Raw genomic sequence first — 24,688 nt, forward strand, 5'->3', positions numbered from 1 at the left:
AACATTTATTAAAATATTATATCCTTTTTTATATATCCTCTTTTCAGTGCAAGAGAAATTGTTAATAATAATCCATTTGAATTTAGTCAGTGGTATTTCCCAAAACTAAATCGGTACAGAGTTCAGTGGTATATCCCCAATCCAAAGTGGTATTTCCTCCCAAGCCGCTAGGTATTTTCTAGCGCCTTCGGAACGGTCCCACTGGACGCGAGTGTGTTTGCGAGTGCGGGAGTTTCAAGACGCGCGCGAAGCTGCGGACAGTCGGATTGGAAGTGGAGCGAGCGAACTGGAAGGCAAACAAGACGGCGCGTGTCGAGTGTTTGCAATAGAAACAAATTGTTTTCGAATAGGAGCTGTGCTCCCCTATTTGTTTTGTGAAATACAACCGACTTCGGCAGCGGCGCGGAGAAGGATCGCGCTCACCACCATCACCAACGGCGTCTCCTCTTTTGCATGCCCGACATCCCCGCGTATTTTCAGCAATTTTCAGCTGGCGCGATTTGAGCAACAGGTGGCGTGCGACGGATGGGCGGATGGATAAATGGATAAATAGATCGTGTCGATGGGCGGCGGTACCTGGCGAAATTTGCTGCTGATGATAGGCTAGCAAAGGCCCGGCATCAGTATTTGTGCCCTAAAGGGGTCAGGCGGTGTGCGCGTGAGGAAATTGAATTGACTTGGTGGCCACCGGCGGAGGTCCGAAATCGAAATCTGTGTCGCAAATGTGGCACTAATAAATTATCGCACATTCGCGCGCCGCACCGCGAGTGCTTCATTAATGCGGGAATCGCGAATGAAGGAGAATATCTAGTTTTGCAGCGGCAGTGCGTTTGTTTCATTTTGCCAGGAACGTGACCAAAATTTCCAAGTGCCGCGTGGATTGGATCTACCGAGTAATAGGTCTGCATAGGCCAAACAATTATATTTGGTAGACACGCTTCGCGGAGCTGGGCGCGAATAAAAAAGAACGCCAACTCCGTGGCCTATAAATATCGGTCTTCGGAATTACTAAATCCAATTGCAGTCCAATTAGCAGCCGAGCGCCAATGAAGCGACTGTGAAAAAGTAAGTACGACGCTCTTTTTAAAGCAAATACATGACAAGTCGAAGTTTACATACCCTGTCAATTGAAAGAAGCTTCATTTTTGTATACTGCCAAGTCCCTTCTAAGATATCTAAGATATCAATACGGATAAATATAAATAATAAAAATATCGATATATTGGGAAAGTAGTTTATAATGAACAGACATTACAAATTATGCTTAATAAGCAAAAATAAAATAGCAAGTGCTTTAATTTGCCAATCAGAACTCCGAGCGCACAGCTCCAATCAGAGGAATTTTCAAATCTAATCTGCTTAAATAGAAACCAAAGTGATTGATAGAGCTTTATGTTGATAGTCCTTTAACTGATATGGGCACATTTAACTATAGACACTTCCGGAGAAAGTCTCCTGCAAAGCACTACAAACAGTAAAGCGCATATTCCCCACATAAGAGTATTAAAATCAACAAACGCCACAGTGCGTATGACAGTTCTTACGCAATTAAAATACCATCACTGGCTGTAAGATTTACATAAATACGGCCTGCGAAACTAAAAACTGATAAGCGTCATAAAAGCCATAAGGCAGCAACAACAATTGGTGTGTGAACCGAAACCCGAAAGTCAAAGAGCCAGTTGGAAACAATGCCAAACTCGCACAGAGCACTGCATTTTTCCACAATTTATTTAAATTTCGCATAGCTGTTGCATGGCAAGCCCCGAAATGAGTCAGTCGCGTGGCGCTGCACTCGCAGTTGCACTCGCAGTTGCAGTCGCAGTTGCAGTCGCTGCATGCCATCGCGTACTTCTTTGTGGCGACAGAGGCTGCGCCGTCATAAGCACTGTCAAATTGCGATCGCCCGAGTGGGTGGGGGGCTGGGGCGGGCGGTGGGGGCGTCATTGGCCCACTGCTGCTGCTGCTGCTGCTGCTAGGCGCGCTTTTCTCTTGCACCTCGCTGCCCCGCCGTCACTGACCACACTCAACGTCAAATCGACAGTCGCCTCTGGGCACAGTCGGGGTCGCAAATGCAGCACTCGTTGCGCGAAAATCAATCTGTACACATTGGAGTTAAGTGGTATGCAGAGCATGGCATTTAAATTGCTTACAGAGTAAAATAAAAAGGGGATCATAAGCACAAAGTAAATGCAAATGCTCTAAGAATGCGAATGCACTCTAAGCTAGAGCTATTTCTTACACCACTAAACAGCATTGTTAGATTATAAATACAATCACGCTCAAATAATTCGAAAGTCCCTTAAATTAAATTCGCGCCTTATTTTTGATTAATTTGAATCTCTAACACGTTATCAATATGTGCCTTGTTACCAATATAACACTTTCCACAAAATTTCAGCCAAAAATCTTATCTCAGTCATTTCCCGAACAGCTCGGTTTAATTGTGTTTTGGAAATAAGCTGAAACACCTGATAACACCTTTGTGCAAAATGCGTTACTTGAATAATTGCTGCGTAAAGGTCGACGGACTATTAATATTTTAGTTGCTATTATTTTGCCCACTAGTCTTGGCTGTCTGTCTGGCAACTTGAGTGCTTTGCGTGTGGCTTTTTGGAATTGCATTCGGCAAACGCAAAATGATGGATGATTGATGCTCGTGGCCAGAATACGCATTAGTCGTGGATTAGACGGCCTTTGGGCGGCGCCCAAACTTGGCGGTTTTTGCACATTATTATTTTATTCTTGGCCCGCTGTGCGGAGGGTGTTATCAGCCACGTCACCGACGCTCACGCACTTAAATTTAAATAGTTAAGTACCCCCAATATATATAAAACTAATACTGCTGATTAGCGGCGAAACGGGGCCAAGAGATTATGCGTGATGTTGAGGATGTCCCTCGACGGCACGCAAATTACCCGCAAAATTGCTCCTTCATCTATTTACATATACTCGTATATACATATAGGGATTTTAGACCGCACTACCAGCACTCGCTACCTGCATGTCATTCGCTCTTTTGGTGTTGTCATGGAAATTTAATTAAGCCGTTATGCAGATGGCTTTTCAATCGCTTGCTACAACTTTGGCCCTTTGTTGGACAAACGCCCGCTTATCATCTGAAAGGCAGCTCCAAATGTAAAATACCTGGGGGCGTGGCAGCTGGTGGGCGGTTGCTCGACATATGTTACACAGCTTTTTGCGCTTATCAACAAGAATGGGCCACCCGGTTGAGCTGGCGACAAAGAGCCTCACCCACAGTTGGCACACTTTTTTGGGGGGGCTTGCCACTCCAGTCATATAGAAAATGTTTTCAGGGGGGAATGGACGAGGGTTTCCCTCGGGTCGCAGTTGGTGAGCCGTTCAAATGGCATCCCATAAAAACGTTGTACAGAAATTAACATAGCCATAAAGAGGCGAAATTCGCCAGGGGGCAGAAGACGGAGCACCTTAACAACACGCGTGCTGGGTCCCCTCCAAAAAAAAAGGAACTTTAATTGATAAACTGAGAGCAGCTGGGGAGCCGAAAGATTCCTTATCAATTCCGACTTCCCGAATTCAAACGCATTCCTGGCCTCATTAACATTACCATTAGAAAGGCAAGCGAACAAGGAAAAAATTAAACAGAAATAGCAGCTCAAAGCGAAACAAAGTGAAATGAAAACGAAATTGTTGCGACTTAATTTCTCCTACACATTGTGTAATGGCTATATTTTATGCTTGCAATGTTCTCGAAAAACCACAGAAACATACACTATATAGCTTGGAGTCGACTAGGAAATGCCCTCTACAAAGTAAGGTACTTTCAGTACAACAATTGTAGATCCTATTTTCTACTTGTAATAACAAATTAAACAAATTCTTACAGTGTTGTCTGCCTTTATATTTTATTTTTATTCAATTGTACCAATAGTACCAATATTCCTAAGAACTGACTTCCAAATCATCATCTTTTTTACATTTCACGGATATCGAATATTCGATATACCCCTGTTCTCAGTAATAACACAGTAAAAACGCAATGGGCATTTAGCAGGGTTTGTGGTGTGCTGAGGCTGGTCACATGGCGACCCACCTCCAGACCCATTATTGGATCCTGTGGGGCTGTGTGGTTGCTGGGGCGGGTGCTTCTATTTTATGGGCTGACATTTAATGCTCAGCCAGCGAATCCGAAACCAAACTGAGATTTCCAGCAGGCCGCTCAGAGGCCAAGTGCGGGCAAGTGGAGAAGAGGAGCTGAGCCGGCGCTATGGGTTTAATGCCCGCTTAACCCACTTCGGCTGACAAATGTGCAACTTTAAATTTTCTGCCCAAAACACTTGCAAATAAATCACGCGACTTGTGACGGAGGAGTTGACTGCTCATCCGCGTACGAGAATCTAACGCTAATGAAACCCCAATTAGCGCCGCAAAAACTTTTGCATATTTTTAGGAGCTCGCTATCGCGAAAGTTGAGCCCTCTTATCAGCCGGCAATGGATCATCATTAAGCGTAACTGGCTATTTGTCTGATATCCACGAGTGATGGGTCATAAAGGCAGCCGATGGGCGGTGTGTTTCGTAATGAAGTGACCACAAGTTGGATCTTTCTTTGGCCTTGAAAGGCAAATGAAATCCGTGCGAAGGCTACGTGCGGGGGTTGCTTGAGAGGATTGGCCCAGTAAACTTGCACCGGGCACGCAGCAAATTGGTTTCGCCACAAACTTCGGTTCCGGTTCAAGGAAGTAGCACTAGCACCCGGCAGTCCGGGGTTGTTTCTAACATTCGTCGTACACATTCCCCGAAAGATAAACTTAAGTACAGCGCATTTAAATGCAATTTGTGACAGTTTTCCTTTAGCGCGACTTTCAAGTGACACGCACACAGCTGGGTGCGATTTTTCTGGGTGGTGGGTGCAGCCCAAATGCTTTCCAGTGCATTTGGAGGAGCAATGTGGGGTTGGGGCCACCACCCAGTATGGATAAAGTTAAGGCATGCCGTCGCACAAAGGAATTTTCCTATAACATTGCACGGAAAAATATGCCCAACAACTACCATGCCGGAGATGGGCTACGGGTCACGAAACGCTATCGTTGTGGCTACTAACTTACTAAAATATTTAAAACAAATTAATTAACTTTCCTGGCAGCGTAAACGCTAAAAATGTGAAATATTTGTGGATACTATCCCCCACGGTTATTTTTCACTTTGGATATAAGGTTTTTTGGGTAGCGATTCGACTACATTAAACCAAAAATGGAGGGCAGTGGTAGTTTTATAACCAAAAGAAAATTCCCATTTGCCCTAATTTGGTTTTTACCAGACCTACTTTTATTACCATGGTATTCCCCTTGATTTAACGAAATCCATTTAATAACAAGATTTATCTGAAGTTATCACGAAGCTCACGCACTCCCCATTGAGTTCTCCTTCAATGGCATAAATCTGCCTCAATTCGGATATATAAGCAAATCCTTGAAGCACACTCAAAGGAGCCGATTGCCGATAAACTTTTCTTCTTCCGTGCGTTGACTGGATCGTCACTTCAGACAACATCTGGCATATGGAAAGGGGAAACTTGTGAACTCCGCCTATCTGTGACCCTGCAACCGTTAAGGGAAATGAGATAAGGACGAGGACAAGGATGGCTTCCCTTGCCAAGTGGAGGACGTGCGTCAAAACTTTGAAAGGCAAGACCTTTTAAATTGATTTTAAAATAATGAATGAGCCAAGCGCCTGACGCACATCAATTTTGGCACTTGCTCATCGCCTTATGCCTCCTCTTTGAACCATCATTGCAGCAATGACTAATGACAAAGTTGCTCCTTTGTTTCCTTCATTCGTTTGGCTTTTTTATTGGATCCGCTGCTCACAGGAAGCTTATGAAGTAGGCTCCACGGGAGAAGGGTGAGGACTGTCGAGTCTCCAGGAAATAGATGCCAGTGGCAGGCTGCTCCTCCTCTTTTTGGCCCATTTTGTGGGTGGACCAGCGGCAGCTGGAGGCGCCTAAGGACTCCACTGAACCACAGCGGGCGCTCACAAAGTCATTCTCCGGCGACCACATCTCGGCGAGCAGCTCGAAGGCTCTCTCGTGCGAACAGGAGTCCGTGGAGCAGCCAGGCTGTGTTTGTCCTCCGTTGGGATAGTAGTCCACATGACCCAGTCGCTCCCAAGTGCCCTCTCCGCCGGCATTTGTGTGCACAACCTCCACAAACTCAGCATCGGCTTGGGATAGCTTGTGGTCCAGTTCTTCGCCGGAGGAAGGATCAAGGGCTGTAATCTGCGTCAACTGACGACCCAGGACCTGCTGCACCTTGGCAGCCACTCCACCTGCCAAATGGACGCCCTCCGCGAAACCCACAACCAGAATGCGATCGAGTGGCACATCGAATTGATTGCTAAGAACGATCACCAAGCTGGCCGCACTGTCGATGATCTCTGTTTCATCATTGGCTTCCGATAGATCTACACTGAATATATTGCTGTCCTGCTGCTGAAGTCGGGCGGAAATCACCGCGGAGATCTCCGGCGAAGAAATGTTTCCGAGCCAGCGGGGAATGACCAACCTAAAAGAACAAAGGTTACTTGTGGATAAATACTTACGAGTTGATAAAAAGATGACTCACACTGTGGGATCTGCGGCATAGAAGGAGCTCCTTACCAGAGCCTCCACCTCCGCCTCGACTTGCTGTGGATTTTCCTGGACGCGGCCTGTGTTCAGGAAAAATCCAGTCTCTCCATAGACTGCAAATGGTCCATGTGTTTCTTTAGATTCTTGAGTAAATCTATTAATGGCGCCTTACTCACCCGCTGCTATTGTGAGGGTCAACAACAAAGTTAGTTGTACTCCGGTCTGCATTCTCAATGTAACTGAAATGAATTAGAAGCATTCGTCTGAGACATTCCTTAAAAGCTCGATAAGATTGCGATTAGGAGTCTCATTTTATGACGTTTGATAAGCGATCGGTGGTCATCCACGATCGCTGATGGATTGTTCAACTCAAGCTGCAAAACTTAAAACACTTTGCCACTGATTTTCGCACGTTCCTCGAATTTCGTTCGTATTTCTCTCACGCTCAAATTGTTGTTTATAGCTCTAGTAGTTTGTCAAATTAATCAGCGGCAGCGGAGCTGCACAGCAAGTGTCGGCCCTCCCCTGCCATACCCTGCCATCTCCTGCCCACCACTTCATCCACATCGGTTGCAGCTGCATTTGCATGGCAGACAAATTGCATTTAATTGCCTGACAGCCTCAAGAGGCGAGGGCTGCTGGCACTCGGAGTGGGCCGCGGCTCGGAAAATGTGTAGCAAACTTCACGCCAATCCCCAATCCGTCGGCTCCTCCGCCGCCCCCCGGAATAGTCGCTCATGCTCCACCATCAATGTCAGAAGGCGAAACAATGAAAATGGCAAATTAAACTGGAAGTGCAATGCTACAGCTTCACTGCGAAGAGAAATCGTTGATGCCTATCACTAGTGATTGAAGTTTGAAAACAATTTACATAAATCATTGGGTAAACAATTCATATGTTGGGTATGAAGTATACTTTTCGGGAAAACCAAAAAATACCCATAGTAAACCATTAATTATGAAGTTAGTTCGTAGTGCACTTTCTTAATTAAAGTCCTGTGAAAATTCTATTCATGAAATATTTCTCAAAACGAACTCATTTATTGTACGCAATATTTTCCCATAGAAATTACAAGTTATTTTAGAGCTGCGATACATATATCTGTATACAGAGGTCTGTTTGATTAAAAGCAGTTTTTTAATTGCTTAAATTGTTTGTTTTGTTATTAAACCACATACCATAGTGCATACAACTTGCCTGCAGTGTTGGCTACATGATACCTGGCCATGTGTTTGATTGGGCTTGTTTGTAACCAAAAGAGAAACTCTGACGGATGCATCAGCAGTTGACACAGTATCCTTGGACAGCTAAGGTATTCGGACTAATTGGGGCGGAAACAAGAACTAAACGCACTTCCCTGGCTTTAGTTTTGGGCTCCCCCGACGTTTTGGCGGATAAATCGCTTGCGAAATTGTTGTGTCAAGTGCAGCCTGTGCTGTCCAAACTCACTCCCTTAGATTCGGGATTTTGGGATGGAGGGCACAACAATTAACCGGGGAGGAGAACCGGGAACTCTTCTTGCCGGCTCAATGGGCACGTCACGGTCTTTCGCTAGATTTACGGCCAAAGAAGCGTTATTAAACGTTGCCAGTGCCGATGGCGGCCACTTGTAACGTTGTTTGTAAGCGCGACGAAGGATGGGGAAGATGGTTACCAGGGTTAGCTACTTGCATTAGCATAAATAGAACGGACTGCCGCACGCAACGCTTTACAAGACCAATAAGGGAGCGCATCCCGTCCAGGAACAGTGGGGAATTTTTAGCATTGGGGTCAAAGGAAAAAGTCAATATGCCAGGCAAACTTTCAAGTGGATTCTGGAGTGCAACGGTGGAGGAGAATCAAGGGTGGCTGCTGCTCGAGTCAATATAATAAATTACTGTGATAGCTTCAAGAAGTTGCAAAGGTTCTGTCAATATTCAATATCGCCCCCTGAATCCGCAGGGCGTGTGAAAGAAGCAATCAGCCATGGGGAGTGGGCATGTGGGTCCAGTGAGAGATGTGCCAGACAAAAGGCAAACAAAGACATTCCGCAAGGAACTGGGGAGTGTGTGGATTGGGGTATTGGGGTGGCGGCTCTATCAGCAACTTCCCGTGCCGCAGCCCCCAGAAAATCACACAAGATGCGTCGCCATTTCTCATAAAAATTTCATTACATTGACCGAAATGTGTGGCAAGTTTAATATCGTGGAATTTCAACACATTGTTAAGGTTGCACACATAAAGTAGCATCCCACGAAATGGCTCTATGTACTTTATCAGCCCTTACCACGCCCCGAAAACAATTAGAACTGTGATAAACGAGCTTCGACTTAAGTTCTTTATCCATTCAGCGAGGTGAACTTCTTTATTACCAAACATTTCGTTGGACAGCGAAAACAGGTCCTTCTAGACAACGCAATTTCGTCTATAGCATTATATTTTAAGATGCCACGAACTTAAGTTCATCCAGACAAATTAAACTTTTACATCCTTGTTATTACTAAATTCGTCTAAACAATTTCAGCTGGCAAGTTTATTGCAAAAAACAAAAATTGTATGAATGCCATGAAGTTAACCAAGTTGTCGCATTTGGTTTTCTTGCAAACTTAATGTGTTTACTCGTCCGGCTTTCAATAAAAATTCTACCATAATTTATGCAGATCCCTCAAGATTTTAGGTCTTGCAAAAATGAAGGTTCTCCTTAAAGCAAAATTCAAGTAACGTTCCTAAAATCTCCAGAAAGATTAAGAGATGTATACTGTATTAATAGTATTAAGCAAGTGGCATGTGCGTAAGTGTATATAAATGAATCTTTTGCGTCATTACGGCAGCCATCTTTTATGGTGCCTCCGCCAAAGTATCCAGCATTAGTTTATGTGTTATTTGCCCACCCATATGGATGTTGGCTTTTGGGGAGGCAGGGCGTACATACCCACGTATGTGCCCCCGCATAAATCAGAGGCACTCCTGCATGACCCGGCCTCGTCCTTGTGTTGTTCTCACAAGTCTTAAGTAAAACGATGTTGTGATTAAAGTCCTCTTACTTGCAGAACAAGAAACGAGTGACGGCAAAGGGAGCTGGCCAAGACGAGGACGCAATTAACCAGACCGAAGTGGGCACACCCATAACAAAACAAGGAGGAGGGGAATTCGAAGGAGGTGGGAGCAATGCAAACTCAACGAAAATGTTGCATCTCCCCAAAGGATCAACATCTGTTGTCAAGGACACTGACACACAAAGGAGTCCCCTCATCCGTTGCATGAAATAATTTCGTTTAAATTAAGCTCCCTCCTGACAAAAAGGAGCAGCATTTTACGCGATTCCCGTCCCCGCGTAATGTTTGCTCACCCCTGTCCTGCCCCAGCTGGAATCTATCACTCAGGACTGCTGCAGCCACTGCTCCTGCTCCTCTTACTGCTCGCTTTTAGCAACTTCCGGCCGACTCATGGAGAGGTCTTCACGCTGGGTTACATCACGGCCTCGCAACGACGGCCGGGAAACCTGGACTACAACCGACCGGGTCTCACCATTTCCGGCGCCATCTCGCTGGCGGTGGAGGAGGTGAATGCCGGACGACTCCGGGATCGGGGTCATTCCCTTCAGTTCGTCGTGGCCGAAACTTACGGGGAGGAGGTGGTCAGCATCCGTCAAACGGCGGCACTGTGGACGCAGCAGGTGGCCGCCTACATTGGCCCTCAGGAAACTTGCGTACACGAAGGTCGCATGGCGGCCGCCTTTAACCTGCCCATGATATCTTATGTAAGTCAGCCACCACTTTGCATTTGTGCAATCTCCTTACTAATAAGTAATACCCTCCAGTACTGCACCCATCGGGATCCCTCGAACAAGGCTGATTTCCCCACCTTTGCCAGGACACGTCCCCCGGACACCCAGATCTCCAAGTCCGTAGTGGCCCTTTTGCTGGCCTTTAACTGGACGCAAGTGAGCTTCCTTTACTTGGACGACGCCAGTGGTCAGTATCAGCCCGTGGCGGAGACCATCCTGAGCACACTGACTGATGCCGGAGTCAGTATCCGGGACATTCGCACTTGGAATACCATCTACCATCACGGATTTATGGATAATCCTTTTGAGGCGCTGGTGGAGCAGACCTATGCCAACACGAGGAGTAAGTAGGTCCTGAAGTGCAAACTAAACGCATGCTAATCACATTTCATATGCCAATAGTCTACCTCATTTTGGGTCACTACTATGAGCATGTCGGGCTGATGGTTAGTCTCCAAAGAAGAGGAATTCTGTCGAAGGGCGACTATTTCGTAGTGGGCATAGACATCGAACAGTATGATCCGGCCAAGCCCGAAAAGTATTTGCGAGGACTCCTGCTGGAAGATGTGGAGCCCTTGGCCGTGCAGGCCTTTCAGTCATATCTGGGCATTGTCCCAACGGCGTCCGTCTCCTTCGCCACTTTTGCCAACGAGGTTTGTCCGCTGACGGGTCCTGACAGTGATGTGATTGATGCGCTGCATCCGCCTTTCGCACGTCTCATAATTGTCGGGCCTTTCGCCACATTGACCACACATTCTGACCCTCATTTCGTTTTGGTTTTGCAGGTCAACAAATACATGGAGCGACCGCCATTCAATTTCCCCAATCCGCTGGGTCCCTTCGGCGGCGTAAAGCAGGTTCGCCTCCCACGAAACCAAAGACGAAACCGAAAACCATTGACTGACCTCCAACCTCTTCCCTTCCTTGCCAGATAAGCGCCGAAGCTGCCTATCTCTATGATGCCGTGCATCTCTACGCGAAGGCCTTGATGGAAGTCCTGGATTCAGGCGGAAGACCCAGGAACGGCAGCGCCATTGTGGCGGCCATCAAGGGCTCGCGATATCGCAGCGCCATGGGGTGAGTGTTGGCATACTCGTATGTGACAGCTAATCCGGCAATTGCGCTAACACACATTTCTATTTTTGTTTTAGCTATCACGTCTACATCGATGAGAACGGCGATGCAGCTGGAAATTATACAGTATTAGCGAGAGGATCCGTGCGGAATGGTCGCAATCAGACTGTGCTGGGCCTGCGACCCGTGGGAACCTTCATCCACCGGAACAGTAGCTTCAGCAGCATCAGCAAGGCGTTGCCCGTAAGTAAATCCCTGTTTTTCTCATACGTACTCCTGTAACTTGCTCTCTGCCACTCCTCCATAAATCGCTTGACCCGTGCAGCACCAGGTAAGCGCTTCTGCCTGGCACAATTAATCACACACCTCTTTTGTTTTACCTTCTGTGCTTTGATTTAATCCTGGCTTCCATTGGTTTACCGCAGGATCTCAAACTATTCATCCCCATCGACTGGGTGGGTGGCACGCGACCAGCAGCTGCTCCTCGGTGCGGATTTGGTGGCGAGAAGTGCGTTAGTGAGTATTGTAGTTTACTAACCAATACTGTGTGTTTACCCACCTCCGTCTCTCAAATCGCAGATTATACTGGGGAAATTTCAGCGGCCATTGCAGGCGGTGCCCTATTGCTGCTCAGCTTGGTCTCGCTGGTCCTCTATCGCAACTGGCGGTACGAGCAGGAACTGGACAGTCTGCTCTGGAAGATAGACTTTCGCGAGGTGCAGATCCATGAGAACGAACGGGAACAGCAAAGTCAGAAGCAGACGCGCGTAAGTCCCAGTCCCTGTCATCTTAGTGCTATGGCAGTGACGCATAGCCTAATGGCAGACAGAACACTCAGAAAAAATTGGCTTCACAGTGAAAAATTATCAATGGTTAAAAATCCCCTCAACTTCTATATGTAGGTACTGTTACACAAAGAATTTGTTCTAAATTTAGCCATGTTTGTCAAATTACTTAAATCCATGTATCCATTGAGAAACTAAGAATCACTTGAATAACAAAGTGGATTCTAGGAAATACTTTTGAAGTGCATGCAGACGGACCATTTATGCTGCATGTGTTATTCTGTGAGAATATGTCAGAAAAGGCTCTTATATTCCTTCTGTTAAAGACTCTTCTCCGGCCATTGCATGTCTGACAACAGCACTTGCTAAATCACTTGCCGCGTCGTCTTCCTCCGCAGTCCACCCATCCGCTGATCCGCACCAGCCAGGTGAGCCTGAGCTCCAATCCGGACGCCGACTTCCGGTATACGACAATCTTTACGCCCATCGGACTGTACAAAGGTCAGCTTTACGCCATCAAGAAGGTGCGAAAGAAGAGCGTGGACATAACCCGGGAAATGAAGAAGGAGCTCAAGCTGGTAAGCCGGATAAGTATGGTAAACCATAATCTCTTTAAAATTTCAAAACCTATTCCAGCTGCGGGATGCCCGCCACGACAATATTTGCGCCTTCATAGGCGCCTGCACGGATCCGCCAAACATCTGCATCATCAGCGAGTACTGCACCCGAGGCAGCCTTAAGGTCAGTCGGTCAACCAGTTCCCTGTAAGACCCAAAGCGACTCCCACTTCCTTTCCGTTGCAGGACATTCTGGAGAACGAGGACGTCAAGCTGGACAACATGTTCATTGCCTCCATGGTGGCAGACATTATACGCGTGAGTGCTGTAACATTATACTAATGGCAACCCACCCAGTGACCTCTTTCCCCATCCTGGCAGGGCGTCATCTATTTGCACGACTCGCCCATTCGCTTCCATGGCGCTCTGTGCACCTCCAACTGCCTGGTGGACTCCCGATGGGTGGTCAAGCTAACGGACTTTGGCCTCTTTGCTTTCAAGCAAGGGATCGAAGACAGCTCCACGGATATGCAGCATATGTCGGCCAAGTGTCTGAGTGAGTTCACTTTTGAAATAATCGTCTTTAAATTTCTAAAATACCTTCTGTGTTCCAGAGCTTCTTTATCGAGCACCTGAGCTGCTGCGACAGGGTCCATCCTCGCTGGTCATGGGCACACAACGCGGGGATGCCTATTCCTTTGGCATCCTCCTGTACGAGATGCACGTCCGTAGAGGACCCTTTGGCGAGACGGGTCTGACGCCCATGCAGTGCCTGCAGAAGGTTCTTCAGCCGCAGGATTACCTAAATCCATACAGACCATCCCTGCAACCGCTGGAAACGGCCTTCGACTGCGTCAGCGAGTGCCTGAGAGAATGCTGGGCGGAGAGACCAGAGGATCGTCCAGATTTCAAAACCATTCGCACCAAACTGAGGCCTCTGCGAAAGGGAATGAGGCCCAACATTTTCGACAACATGATGGCAATGATGGAGAAGTATGCCAACAATTTGGAGGCCCTAGTGGATGATCGTACGGATCAATTGCAGGAGGAAAAAAAGAAGACCGATGCCCTGCTGCACGAGATGCTGCCGCGCTGCGTGGCTGACCAGTTGAAGAAGGGTCACAAGGTGGACCCCGAACACTACGAACAGGTCAGCATCTACTTCAGCGACATCGTGGGCTTCACAGCGATGTCCGCCGAGTGCACCCCGTTGCAGGTGGTAGATTTCCTCAACGATCTGTACACCTGCTTCGACTCCATCATTGGCCACTATGATGTTTATAAAGTTGAAACTATCGGAGATGCTTACATGGTGGTCTCTGGACTTCCGCTGCGCAATGGTGACTTGCATGCAGCGGAAATCGCCACCATGTCGTTGCACCTACTCAGTGCCGTATCAGAGTTTAAGATCCGTCACCGGCCCACAAACCGCTTGCTCCTGCGGATTGGCATACACTCGGGTCCCGTTTGTGCGGGTGTTGTGGGCCTAAAGATGCCACGTTACTGTCTTTTCGGAGATACTGTAAATACTGCTTCCCGCATGGAGTCCAGTGGTGTTCCCCTGAAGATTCATTGCAGCTGGCAGTGCCGTCAATTGCTAGAGAGGCTGGGTGGCTATCACTTCGCGGAGCGAGGCGTCATCTCCATGAAGGGAAAAGGTGATCAGCGCACGTACTGGCTGCTGGGGGAAGATGAGGAGGCACGCACTCGTCGGACCTATGAGCGATCTCAGAGACGCGGATCCAGGGCACTCAACAAGTTCATCCAGGGCACCATAAAGCAGGCCCAGGAACAGGCCAACGAGTACGGAATACGCTCCTCCCTTAAACAGAAGAATCTGCCCAGAAACTCGCTGACCCGCTCTTCCAGTCTGGAGTCACCCAAGAAGCTGCGGTTTGCAGCTGGTAGCCTCCTGGAGCATCATCGCTATCACAGGTTTGACAAATTAACATTGACAATCTGCTCAAGGAATGACAAAAATCTATTTTTCCATTAGTGACGAGGCGCTGCTGGAGGTGGACTCCTACACAGGCTTGCGCCGTTCCTCCGGAGGATCCACACAGTCGCGCTATGAGGAGACGACCCTATCGCTGACTCTGTCCTGTCAAAGTATTGAGATCGTGGGCGGTCAACATAGTAAAAGGCGACCCTCCTCTTATCCCACTGCCAACACGCCGCTGCTGATGAACCACGTGGAGGTTTAAGGCAGTGGCCTAGTACTTATTTAGCCCAGATACAGGGATCTTAGTGGAATTTGTGTTCAGTATGTTTAGCCAAGTATTTGTATCGCTTTTAGTGTCGTACGCAGATAAATAATCCTTGGAGTCTGTCATATAATTGTGGTAACTGTAGCATCAGCATATTGTGAGAGTGATTATAAATCTAGTCGTTGTTTAAACACATTCATGCGCTAACCTAAATCAATTTAAAATAGTCAATAACCTAAAGTAAATTATACAAATAAAGAGTAACAAATAAACGGCTATTTCCTAATATCCAGGATATCCAGGGTCATTTTTATTATGTTCTATATTGCAATTAAGATCCATTTTAATTTTGCGTCTTGGAGACAGTTGCTTTTATTATTGTATATTAATTGTATTAATTTGACAAACTTAACGATTTATTTTTTATATAACTTTAGTTTAAAACCGATTTGTGCATTTCTCTAGGCATTATAAATACAGTATTTGATTCATCGCCGTTCGTCTTCATATGTATTTGTGTATCTCCGAACCATTTATATTTTGTCAAAGCCAGCTTGAAAAAATGTCTCAAATGTCCTTTAGATTGTTTTCGATATTCTAGGAAAGATTGTAAATAATTTTACATCCCTATCGATTATAATTTGAATTGTGTTTTGGTTTCATTATGATAAGCCACAAGCTTTAAAGCACACTTTAATGCGATTTGTTTGTTTTTTTTTTTAGTTAAATTTTGTTTGTGATCTAATGTGGAAAAATCCGCGTATTGCTTTTCATCTCGAGTTTTTCGTTTGTCTAGTGTGTGGAAGAAAGAGGGTGGGGTGAGCTAATAAACTTTGTTTATATATTCAATGCTACACAATGCAACAACTCTAAATAACAATCTCAAATCTCGAATGTCAATACTATATCAACTAGGTATGAATGTATATAACGCTTGCCTTGGGGTTTCCCAATTAGTTTTGGTTCGCTATCAAAATATTTGCAACAACAGTGGATGTAATCAAAAATACGCAATTGTACAATTCTCAATTATTGTTCGACTGTCTCCACAATCGCTCGCACGCGCCATCCTTCGGTACAAAACTAACAAATGGCCATAACCAGGAGGCCGGGGAATCAGTCCTTCCAAAGGGACCGACAACAAATCTGCTCGTATAAATAAATACGCTATATAATATACAGTAAATATGTGTGTATATGTATATGTCGGTATTTCTTAAATGCGTCTCTGAAAAATAATCTCTCAACATTTGATTTCTTGATTCTTGATTCAGGCTGCACTCGAAGGCGAGTGCCCCGAATGCGGTTTAAAAATTGATCAACAACTTTTAGCAGCCAAAGCCGGAAACGAAGGATTCCTCAGCCCAAGCATCTAACAACAGTAAGCTACTCAAGGATCCTACGAATCCCAAGCGGGAATCCATGGTCCCCTTCCAAACAAGTCTGCAGGTCACGAGCGCATTTTGCCAAAGGGTGCAAGTCGCTTAAGGATTACAGATTATATGCAGTGGCTGCCAATGCAACTCGCTTTACAAAAAAACCTCCTCGCCAGTTGACGGCTTGCTCTGGACTTCATCTCGGCTTCTTCACCAGGCTGGTGGATCTGTGGTGGCAGGAAATGTGGGTTATTGGCTGCAAATAGCTGCAGGACATTCACCACTCACCTTTTTACGCCATGACGTGGACTGGCGGGAGGAGTGTGGCAGGGTGAGGGTGGAGCCGAGCCTCCCGACGAGCCTCTCGACGAGGATATAGATAGTGTGGAGGCTCTTGGTGCCGAACAGCCCAGGTATATAGCCGATCCCTTGTCAGCATCCCGCAAATCCACTCGGGAACCGTGGACGGAGGAAGGAACCGATCCTGTGAGAGGTCAGGAAATGACATTTTAATGTATACCTAAAAAATAGACTTGCAAAAGAATCTACCTAAGTTGTCTGTAAACGATGAAGCATCTGAGTTCTTTAATCGACATTTTTTTAAATATTAAAAACAAAAATAAAAAGTAATATACTGAGAATGCGTCATCGCTTACAACCAACTTAAGGACCTCACTCACCCGTGTAGGCGTGCAGTCCAGCCGGACTACTCCGTGGACGCACTCCGAAACCGCTGACCGTGCTGGCACTCCGCTGCAGCTGAGCGGAGCCATTTCCCTCCCTGGCCGCCGACTCCCTGCGACTGCCGGCGCTACTCACCCGAGGCGCTTCTCTCGAGGAGTTGCCCGGCCGGGGAGAGCGCTGACTCCTGGACAGCTGCTGCTGGCGCTGCTCCTGCTCGCGGCGAGCATCCTCGAAGGCGGCGGCATACTCGGCCGCCTCGCGGGACGTGGTGGGCGGCTGTTCCAGGACGATCTCGTCCTCAGGAATGCGCTCGTTGCCCACGGAACGACGGACCATGGGCAGCGGTGAGTTCTTGGGCGATGTGGGGCAGGATTGGGCGGCTACACTGCTCACGCTGAGCGAACTGGACGAGACGTTGGCGTTGGAGGACTGGGCACGCAGACGCGAGTGCGTGGAGGTGTTGGAGGGACGACGTCGGAACAAGCCCTTGGTGGGGTCCATGTTGCAGACGCCTGCGCAGAAAGAAAAATCGATGGCATGATCATCAATATGAGTTTCAAAGCATTTCGGACATTTTTTGAAGGTTATTTGGAAAAGATTACAACTTTTTTGAAATGAATCTAATTTTCTTTCTGGTTCGTCATAGGAAAGTAAAACATAAATTATGCGAGACTTGAAGCAGATGGGTGTTTTATTGATGGTAACTATGGACTCCTAAGACAGCTGGTTTCAGGATTAAGGTTTTGCCAGACGTCGTCTTTTTAACTTCGATGTGGCCTTGGCTTCCAACATCGTTGAAGTCTTGGAAGTAATATACAATTCTTCATCATTGTCCGAATCCACATTCTTGACAAAACGGCCCTTGTTGCAATCCGGATCGTAGTAACGCACATTTGGCATAAGCTCGTTGCCCAAGCTGAAATCCGATGAGGGGTCATCTCTCAAGTCCTTGTCGAAGGTACTCCGCTCCCATTGGTCCACCGCAAAGTTGAGAGTATAAGCCACGCTTCGCCTGACCTTGCCCAAGCCTTCGCCCTCGCCTTCACCCTCGTCTTCTTCCGCCCCCTGACCAATATTACTCCCATCGACGTCCTGGCTCGCACCTGTTGGACATTTTTCGCCGCGGGAGCAGTTACCCTCGCAGATGTCGCGGTTCTGCAGCAGCTCCTGGTAGTTGTCCAGCGCGGTGGCCACCTTGGTGCGATCAAGTTGCTCCAGAGCCGAGGATGGGAAGCGCTCCCTCAAGCGCCGCCTTTCCTCGGGCAGCTTAAACTGCTCAAACTCCTGCAGCTGGCTCTGGAATCCGGCATTGGGATTGGCAACAGCGCGACCAGCGCGAACCACCTTTAGCGCCTCCTTCCAGTTCAAGTGTGTGGCCGTCATAATATAAGCCACGGCCACGGTCACCGAGCGCGACATCCCCGCCAGGCAGTGGATGAGCACGTTGCCTTCGCGAAGTCGAGCGGCGTGAATGAAGTCGTTGCAGACGGAAAAGTACTGGGAGAGATTCTGGTCAGGCGTATCCGAGGCCATCACGCACAGGTAGTGCTTGTCCTAGGATGGGGAAATAACTTAAAAGGACATCCGAAGAGTGAAGTGCATGAATCACTTACCGGCAGCAGACGCCGCGGACTGTCATGTATGGCGATGATGTGCGAGATCTTGAATCTTTCCAGCTGAGTATGATCCTTGGAGTCGCGGTAGTTGCCCACATAAAGTCCCGGCAAGACCTACAGAAACAGGAAGAAGAAACCATGTGGTTCAGGGATTAGGCTCTGGCTGCTCCGTGTTTACCTTTCCCATGTGCCAGTTCATTTTGTGGCGATCAGATAGCAAAATGATGTGGTTTGGTGTGCCTACGATTTAGAGTGCTGTTCATGGAGACGGAAAAGTGGTAGCCTGTTTTATTGGTTTTCTTGCATGTTGTTCAGTTGCTGTTGCCTTTGACAAGTTGCCGTGACAACAATCGTAGGCTCAGACCGAAAAGTTGGTACCAATTCCACTTATTGCGGAACCAGTTTGTTTATCGATATTTAATCACCGATCTATACGGCCAAACTGTCGGTGCAGTCAAACATTACTTGCTTTTCAAAGCCGGAGACTAAATACTCTGACAGCTATTTCAATATCTTAAGAAAGTCACTACAATAACATAAAGTCCACCCACTAAAGGGTAAAGAGCTGATCATTATTGCCTAATTCAAAATGAAAGTGCATCTTTAGTTTGCAGCAACAAAGCTAGTTGTTCATATTTCTGCTTATGGCTGTTATGTGATATTCATTAAAAAAAAATATATTTTTTTATATGGATGTCGTGGGTATGCAGGGCTTGACCATTTTAGACCTGGAACTACTGCAATTATGGCTGCCTAACTTTTGTGTAGGACCTTGAAAGCGGTTGTCACCGGCTTCTGTTTGTGTTTTTGTCAGCCATAAATCTTGTCCTCGTTCTTACCTTGTTCATGCCATTCCCCATGTTTCTTCATTTAAAAGTTGCGGCTCACTTCCTCAATTGTCAAACGAATTGGCCCGAAAGCATTGCTGAAATGTTAAGAAGCAGAGGAAGAGAATCCTTTATTTGACAAGTTCAGGCGCAAAATTCCTGGCGAAGGCCAAGAGGAAATGGCAGTGTGATTGTGATGGTGATTGCGAGTGTGGGTTTCGGGGCAGCTAAATGCTTTTGTTGTGGGCTGTGATGAAAGTGCAAGTGGCAAATGTTGCAAGCTGTTGCCACTGCCATGGCCAAACCATAATGGATGTCTTTGTCGCCGCCTTCGTCGCGGAAGTAAACAGACCTTGGCGTTGGCTCGCCTGCATCTCATTAGTGGGACAGTCAGACAGATAGACAGACAGTTTGTCCTGGTATTGGGGCTCGGATTTCGGTTCGGAATGGGCCGAAATGCCAGAGGCTAAGCACCACCAACTGGCCTACACCTGCTGTTTGGCCCCCAAAAGTGGGCAAGGTTAGGAGACGGGGTCCTTGCAACAGTTGGTTGGGCTCGCTTTCCTTTTTCCCCTGCTTTTTTCCTGCCCCTCTAAGTTTACCCCCTCTAAGGACACTGGCAAAGGCCTCATCGCAAAGTCAAGACGTGGGCAGCCCACCACCACCCATGAGCCTACGTTGTGTAACACACTCGGATACCCATCCTTTGGGTGCACTTGGAATCCGACACATTTGCATAAGTTGTCTCGCGTTGAGGCAATGGGCAAAGTGTCGCTTTGTTGTAATTTCATTCCCGGCACGTTGTCGTCGCAGCCACGGGCATTAAATTGACTGACATGCTCGAGAGCAGAAGAGTGGGAGAGCAGGAGACCAGGAGACCTGGAGCAGATAAGGCACGTGTGTGCCGCGCCAGCAGAGGCAGCTGTCATTTACCAGTCAGCCCGACTTGGCCCACCCGCCACTTCCACTTCCGAACCGGGGAAATTACGAAATTAGAGCAGTCAATCTCGCCTCTTCATCCCCTCAAAGGTATCGGAGGCAATTGATCAGCCAAAATTGCTGCTTAGCAGCATTCGGACAGCGGCGACATGGACTTCAAGTGCATCCAATCAGCATCACAGTGACTATAAATAGTCTGCGCCCACTTGCATTCGGTCCGAGGTGGAGGATTCGGCCCCAGAGCCGCAATTCAATTCAATTGATGTGACACTTCGCTCGTCTCGGCCTCCGTGTTCCGTCCTGCAATTCCGCACAGATGGAGCTCCAGGACTAGGATTGGGACTAAAAGAGCTTTGGTGCACTTGGCAAAATACTTATTAAATAATGATGGGTGAAATTTACGGATTCTGGGTATTATATGAGGATATAACGCTGTTCAATGGGATATTATAAACTAACCTCGGTATTCTTCCCAACCGGTAATAGTTCCAAACTTAATTCAGAAACAAAAGAAAATCTAACCAGCCGGAAATGCATTGGAAACTGATATTATTTTCATGCATAGCATGTGTGTGGGAAACTGGAAACCGGAACCGCCTCGCTTGTGCGCCTGTGACGTCCCTGTGTCCTTGGGCGCCTGTGCCAGTGGAAGTGTGTTGGTTTAGCCGCTGGCCAAATATTTTAGGGGCCATGATTGAAAAGCAGTTTTGCATTGCATTCATCGACGAACTTCTAATGAAATCGCATTGTGGCGGGCGCCCTTTTCTCTCCCATTTTTCCGACCAATGCATTTCCGGGCCGTTTGCCAAGGCGATTTTTTCAGAAAAAGTGTTGCATGCCCCGAGGCGCAGACATTGAGTGAGTTGAAATTTATGGAAAGCTTTAATCAAATTAAATCGTTCCCCGCTCAACTGCTCTTCCTGACCGGGACTCGCATTCGCTGCCAAGTTTTTCACTTTGTTTTTCCACCGTAATGGCGCGACTTTTTCCACGAATGTTCTTGTTCTTTGATTATCGTTTCCCCATAATTTGGGTTTTTCTTGTACCCAATGTCATTTGAGGGGAGGGCGTCTGGTATGTATATTATATGCATATATAAATTAGCCGGAATCGGCCTTGTCCCATCTCGGCCGTTTCGTGCGCCGCCCCCTACGGCTGGCAGTCAATTATATCGTTTAGACATTCAACATGAGCAATAAAATACATGCCACAGCGGCACCAGAAGCCGCACCTACCAGGATGGAAGTGGATGGGATTGGGATTGGGACTGTGACTGGCGACGCTTTATGACTCCATCGCTTGCTGGTGGCCTGGTGAGTCAATGGCGGAGCGATATGCCGGGTGGGAAACCCCCGTTCAAGGGTAAAAGTCCCAATTGCTCAGTGACTGTGAAAAATGTGAGCTTTTTGCCATCGAGCTTTGTTTGCAATAAATGCTTCAGGCATGAAGAAAGGACAAACACGCCGAGGTCTATAAACATACAGCTTAACCTCCCTAAATTGAACTGTTTAATGAAAATAAATACGTTGCTATCATTAGGTATACAAGAATTTCTTTAAAACTTTTGATTTTATAACTTCTGGATAACTACAGATCAGAAACGATCAAGTATACTTGTAGGCGAAATCGTAAAAAAGTAAACATTAATCTAAGGCCTTTAAAGTCTTGACCATTTACCACCTCTTCTGAGAAAAGTGTACAAGTAGAAGTCTGAAATATGGACTTAGCAAGTGAGAAGACCAAGTTTTATGAACACAATATCTACTGTACAATAAATACATCAAAATAGCGATTATGTTTTGCTTTCCTTGCTGCCAGGCAGGCAGTTTTAAATAAATTCGAAGGCCTACACCCGCTCCCACACACGAGAATGGAACTCGAAAAGGGCGGAATGTAGGGGCAGCCATGTGTGTCCCTCTTCACAGGATAGGGGCAGCCCAGGCAGCAACCAAACAGCGCCGCTTTGTCTGCGGATATGTCAATGGACCGGCAGGAACCTCCTGAGGGGAAGGGTCACAAGTGAGGAGCCGACTAAGCAGAACTTTCCTTCCAGAGGGCACGTGCCGCCATAAAATGCTTTATTAACATACAACAGTTCAGGCCAAGATGGGCAAATACAGGGTATAACAGAGAGGGGGATTGTTGATTTCATGAGCTTCGAGGATTTCATTGCTTCGAGCAAACATTGTACCGTCTCCTAAGCAAACGCCAGTGCCAGCAGAAACTATTTTCACTGGCCACCGGCTATCTGATAACCAAAATCCCCCCATTCATACCCTTTCTGGGCCTCGGGCTGTGACAGAGACAAAGTGTTGCCATCGCCGAGGCAATAAAACTGAAATGTGATCGCCTGGCATCACCTACCCCATGATGACACACATAATCTGAGCCAATGTGGGGACATCAACCTTGATTTCGGAATGCATCCGTTTCCCCCAGCAGCGGAACTCTATCTGCAATTCCGCTTTCCCGCTCAGGTCACAGCTAATTAACTGCATTCAAGACCCAGTCCTGCGAATTGAAACCCTTGAAATGTGACAATCTGAACTTAATGAACCGTACACTCGAGTCGAAAGTTTTCGCAGTCGACGGAACGAAATTTAAATAAATAATTAGGCAGGTGGGCGGGAGCGGTCGAATTGCATGACACAACATATTAATTTCGTTTTACATATGCAATGAGTGTGACGTTAAAAGTTTTGGCCATGTTTTTAGTGTGCAACAAGGGAAATTAAGCGAAACGAGGCATTCAAATTGAGGGTTTCTGTCTTTGGCAGGAGTTGGCATTTTAAATTAAACGGATATGAGCTATATGGGATGTATAACATTGTCCCTGGGCCATTGTATACACGTTAATGACTTTGCACAAGTAATTAGGACTCAACGGGGCGTATACGTGATTTTTCAACATAATGCACTATTTAATGAAATACTAAAACCACGCTTAAAGTGTGGATAACCGTGGAAAGATATCTTGGTATCTCAGCCCACGTGAATGTCTATATATCAGAAGGGTATGGAATATTGAAAAGTAATATTTTAAATGCTGCACAATTTCACACGAGTGTCAAATCACAAATAAGCAAACACCCAATGATAGATTTTTATGCACAGAGTCGCCTGCAAGCACTAGCTATCTGGCAAGCCAGAGGTATCCACAGTCACGTTTCGGGCCATTTTCACACCAATTCGAATTTGACGGCCGGCTGACAGTCCACGACGCGCCCAAACAGCACATTACCCATACGACCCGTGGGCCAAGATTTACATGGAAAACACTTACGCGCTCTTGACACGGGAGGGAAAAGGTGGAGGACTGTCCGTTAATTCCCCAGTTGCGTGCCCAAAACAAAAAATAATTATTCGAAAGAGCCGCAAATTGTTTCATACATACATATGTACATATAGGCGAGCAGAGGAGTATAGTTTTCGGGAGATTTGCGTTTAAGGTAAATCGGACGAGGGTCAGTCACCCAACGGAATGTGGCATTATAGAGCCGTTAAGGGAATCGCTGGACTTACGTTTACTTGGGCGCTCTGGTTGCTTGCCTCCCGGTCAATGGAGCTGCCACATGGAGACCTTCAAGTGCGACTTCGACTCGCGAGAGAGGGAGAGAAAGTAGAGAAAGTCGAGCGGCAACTCCTGTTATATCACGGTGCCAGCGACGGTCGCACAGATGCACAAATTTTGAATCGGTTCACAAATTTCTCGCCACTTTTCTCTCAGTGTGAACTCTAAACTAAACTGTGTGACGGTTAAAGCCAAGTCGATACTATCCTGAACATTTTTCCATATCGTCTTTGCGGCCCAGAGCCTTACAGAATAGGAGCCGTCAAAGGTGTAAACGTGAAACGAGCGTTTGAGGAGCGTGAAACAATGAAAGTCAAGCCGCAAGAAACGCAGCCGTGAAATGTGTGGATAGTGGAAATATGGAAAAAACGAGCTGCAGCCGCCGCGTGAGTTCCGTTTGCAGGACGAGGATTGCGCCAAACGAATCGGCTCGAGCGCTGGTCACAGACTGAGCAGCTGAGAACCACTGCCATTCGGACTTGGCTCAAACGGAGTAGTAGTGGCCGAGGCACGGGTACCCATACCCGCGGGCATGAATGGGAACAAGCCGAGTTTGCGCACTACCAGCGCGCCAAAATAAAAACTCACTCAATTTGGAACCTCGGCTCCGAGAGAGAGAGAGAGGTAGTTGGTGAAGGTTCCTAGCCACAGAGTACGTAAAAACCTTTGATTCAGT

General features: G+C 47.0%; 3 protein-coding genes across 9 annotated transcripts; 1 reads left to right on the forward strand and 2 right to left on the reverse strand.

Annotated features, from left to right (window-relative positions):
- Positions 1-175: 175 nt before the first annotated feature.
- Positions 176-15,294, forward strand: LOC6545440 (speract receptor). Of its 2 annotated transcripts, XM_026976659.1 has the most exons (15): positions 176-1,065; positions 9,640-10,349; positions 10,410-10,719; positions 10,779-11,029; positions 11,162-11,233; positions 11,308-11,453; positions 11,528-11,693; positions 11,876-11,966; positions 12,030-12,217; positions 12,634-12,813; positions 12,872-12,976; positions 13,039-13,110; positions 13,174-13,348; positions 13,407-14,727; positions 14,789-15,294. In XM_026976659.1, the coding sequence occupies exons 2-15, from the start codon at positions 9,927-9,929 to the stop codon at positions 14,994-14,996; spliced, it is 3,708 nt and encodes a 1,235-aa protein (XP_026832460.1). In that variant the 5' UTR covers positions 176-1,065; positions 9,640-9,926; the 3' UTR covers positions 14,997-15,294. The 2 variants fall into 2 exon arrangements, with proteins under 2 accessions (XP_026832460.1, XP_015013945.1); XM_015158459.2 differs by having other exon boundaries at positions 10,779-11,233.
- Positions 5,805-7,059, reverse strand: LOC6545439 (lipase member H-A). The gene is made up of 3 exons (XM_001972624.3): positions 6,786-7,059; positions 6,605-6,722; positions 5,805-6,544 (listed from the first exon to the last, which is right to left on the reverse strand). Exons 1-3 carry the CDS (start codon positions 6,835-6,837, stop codon positions 5,848-5,850), a joined length of 867 nt encoding a protein of 288 aa, XP_001972660.1. The 5' UTR covers positions 6,838-7,059; the 3' UTR covers positions 5,805-5,847.
- A 334-nt stretch (positions 15,295-15,628) lies between the features above and the next one.
- Positions 15,629-24,472, reverse strand: LOC6545441 (dual specificity protein phosphatase 22). Of its 6 annotated transcripts, none has more exons than XM_001972626.3 (7): positions 23,964-24,472; positions 19,515-19,600; positions 18,673-18,789; positions 18,163-18,613; positions 17,056-17,571; positions 16,664-16,859; positions 15,629-16,602 (listed from the first exon to the last, which is right to left on the reverse strand). In XM_001972626.3, exons 2-7 carry the CDS (start codon positions 19,533-19,535, stop codon positions 16,572-16,574), a joined length of 1,332 nt encoding a protein of 443 aa, XP_001972662.1. In that variant the 5' UTR covers positions 19,536-19,600; positions 23,964-24,472; the 3' UTR covers positions 15,629-16,571. The 6 variants fall into 6 exon arrangements, with proteins under 6 accessions (XP_001972662.1, XP_026832461.1, XP_015013151.1 ...); XM_026976660.1 differs by lacking the exon at positions 23,964-24,472 and adding an exon at positions 20,901-21,321; XM_015157665.2 differs by lacking the exons at positions 19,515-19,600; positions 23,964-24,472 and adding an exon at positions 18,854-19,033.
- Between the last annotated feature and the right edge of the window lie 216 nt (positions 24,473-24,688).

This window comes from Drosophila erecta, unplaced genomic scaffold (genome assembly GCF_003286155.1).
Source record: "Drosophila erecta strain 14021-0224.00,06,07 unplaced genomic scaffold, DereRS2 tig00000021-arrow-pilon, whole genome shotgun sequence".
Taxonomy (NCBI): domain Eukaryota; kingdom Metazoa; phylum Arthropoda; class Insecta; order Diptera; family Drosophilidae; genus Drosophila; species Drosophila erecta.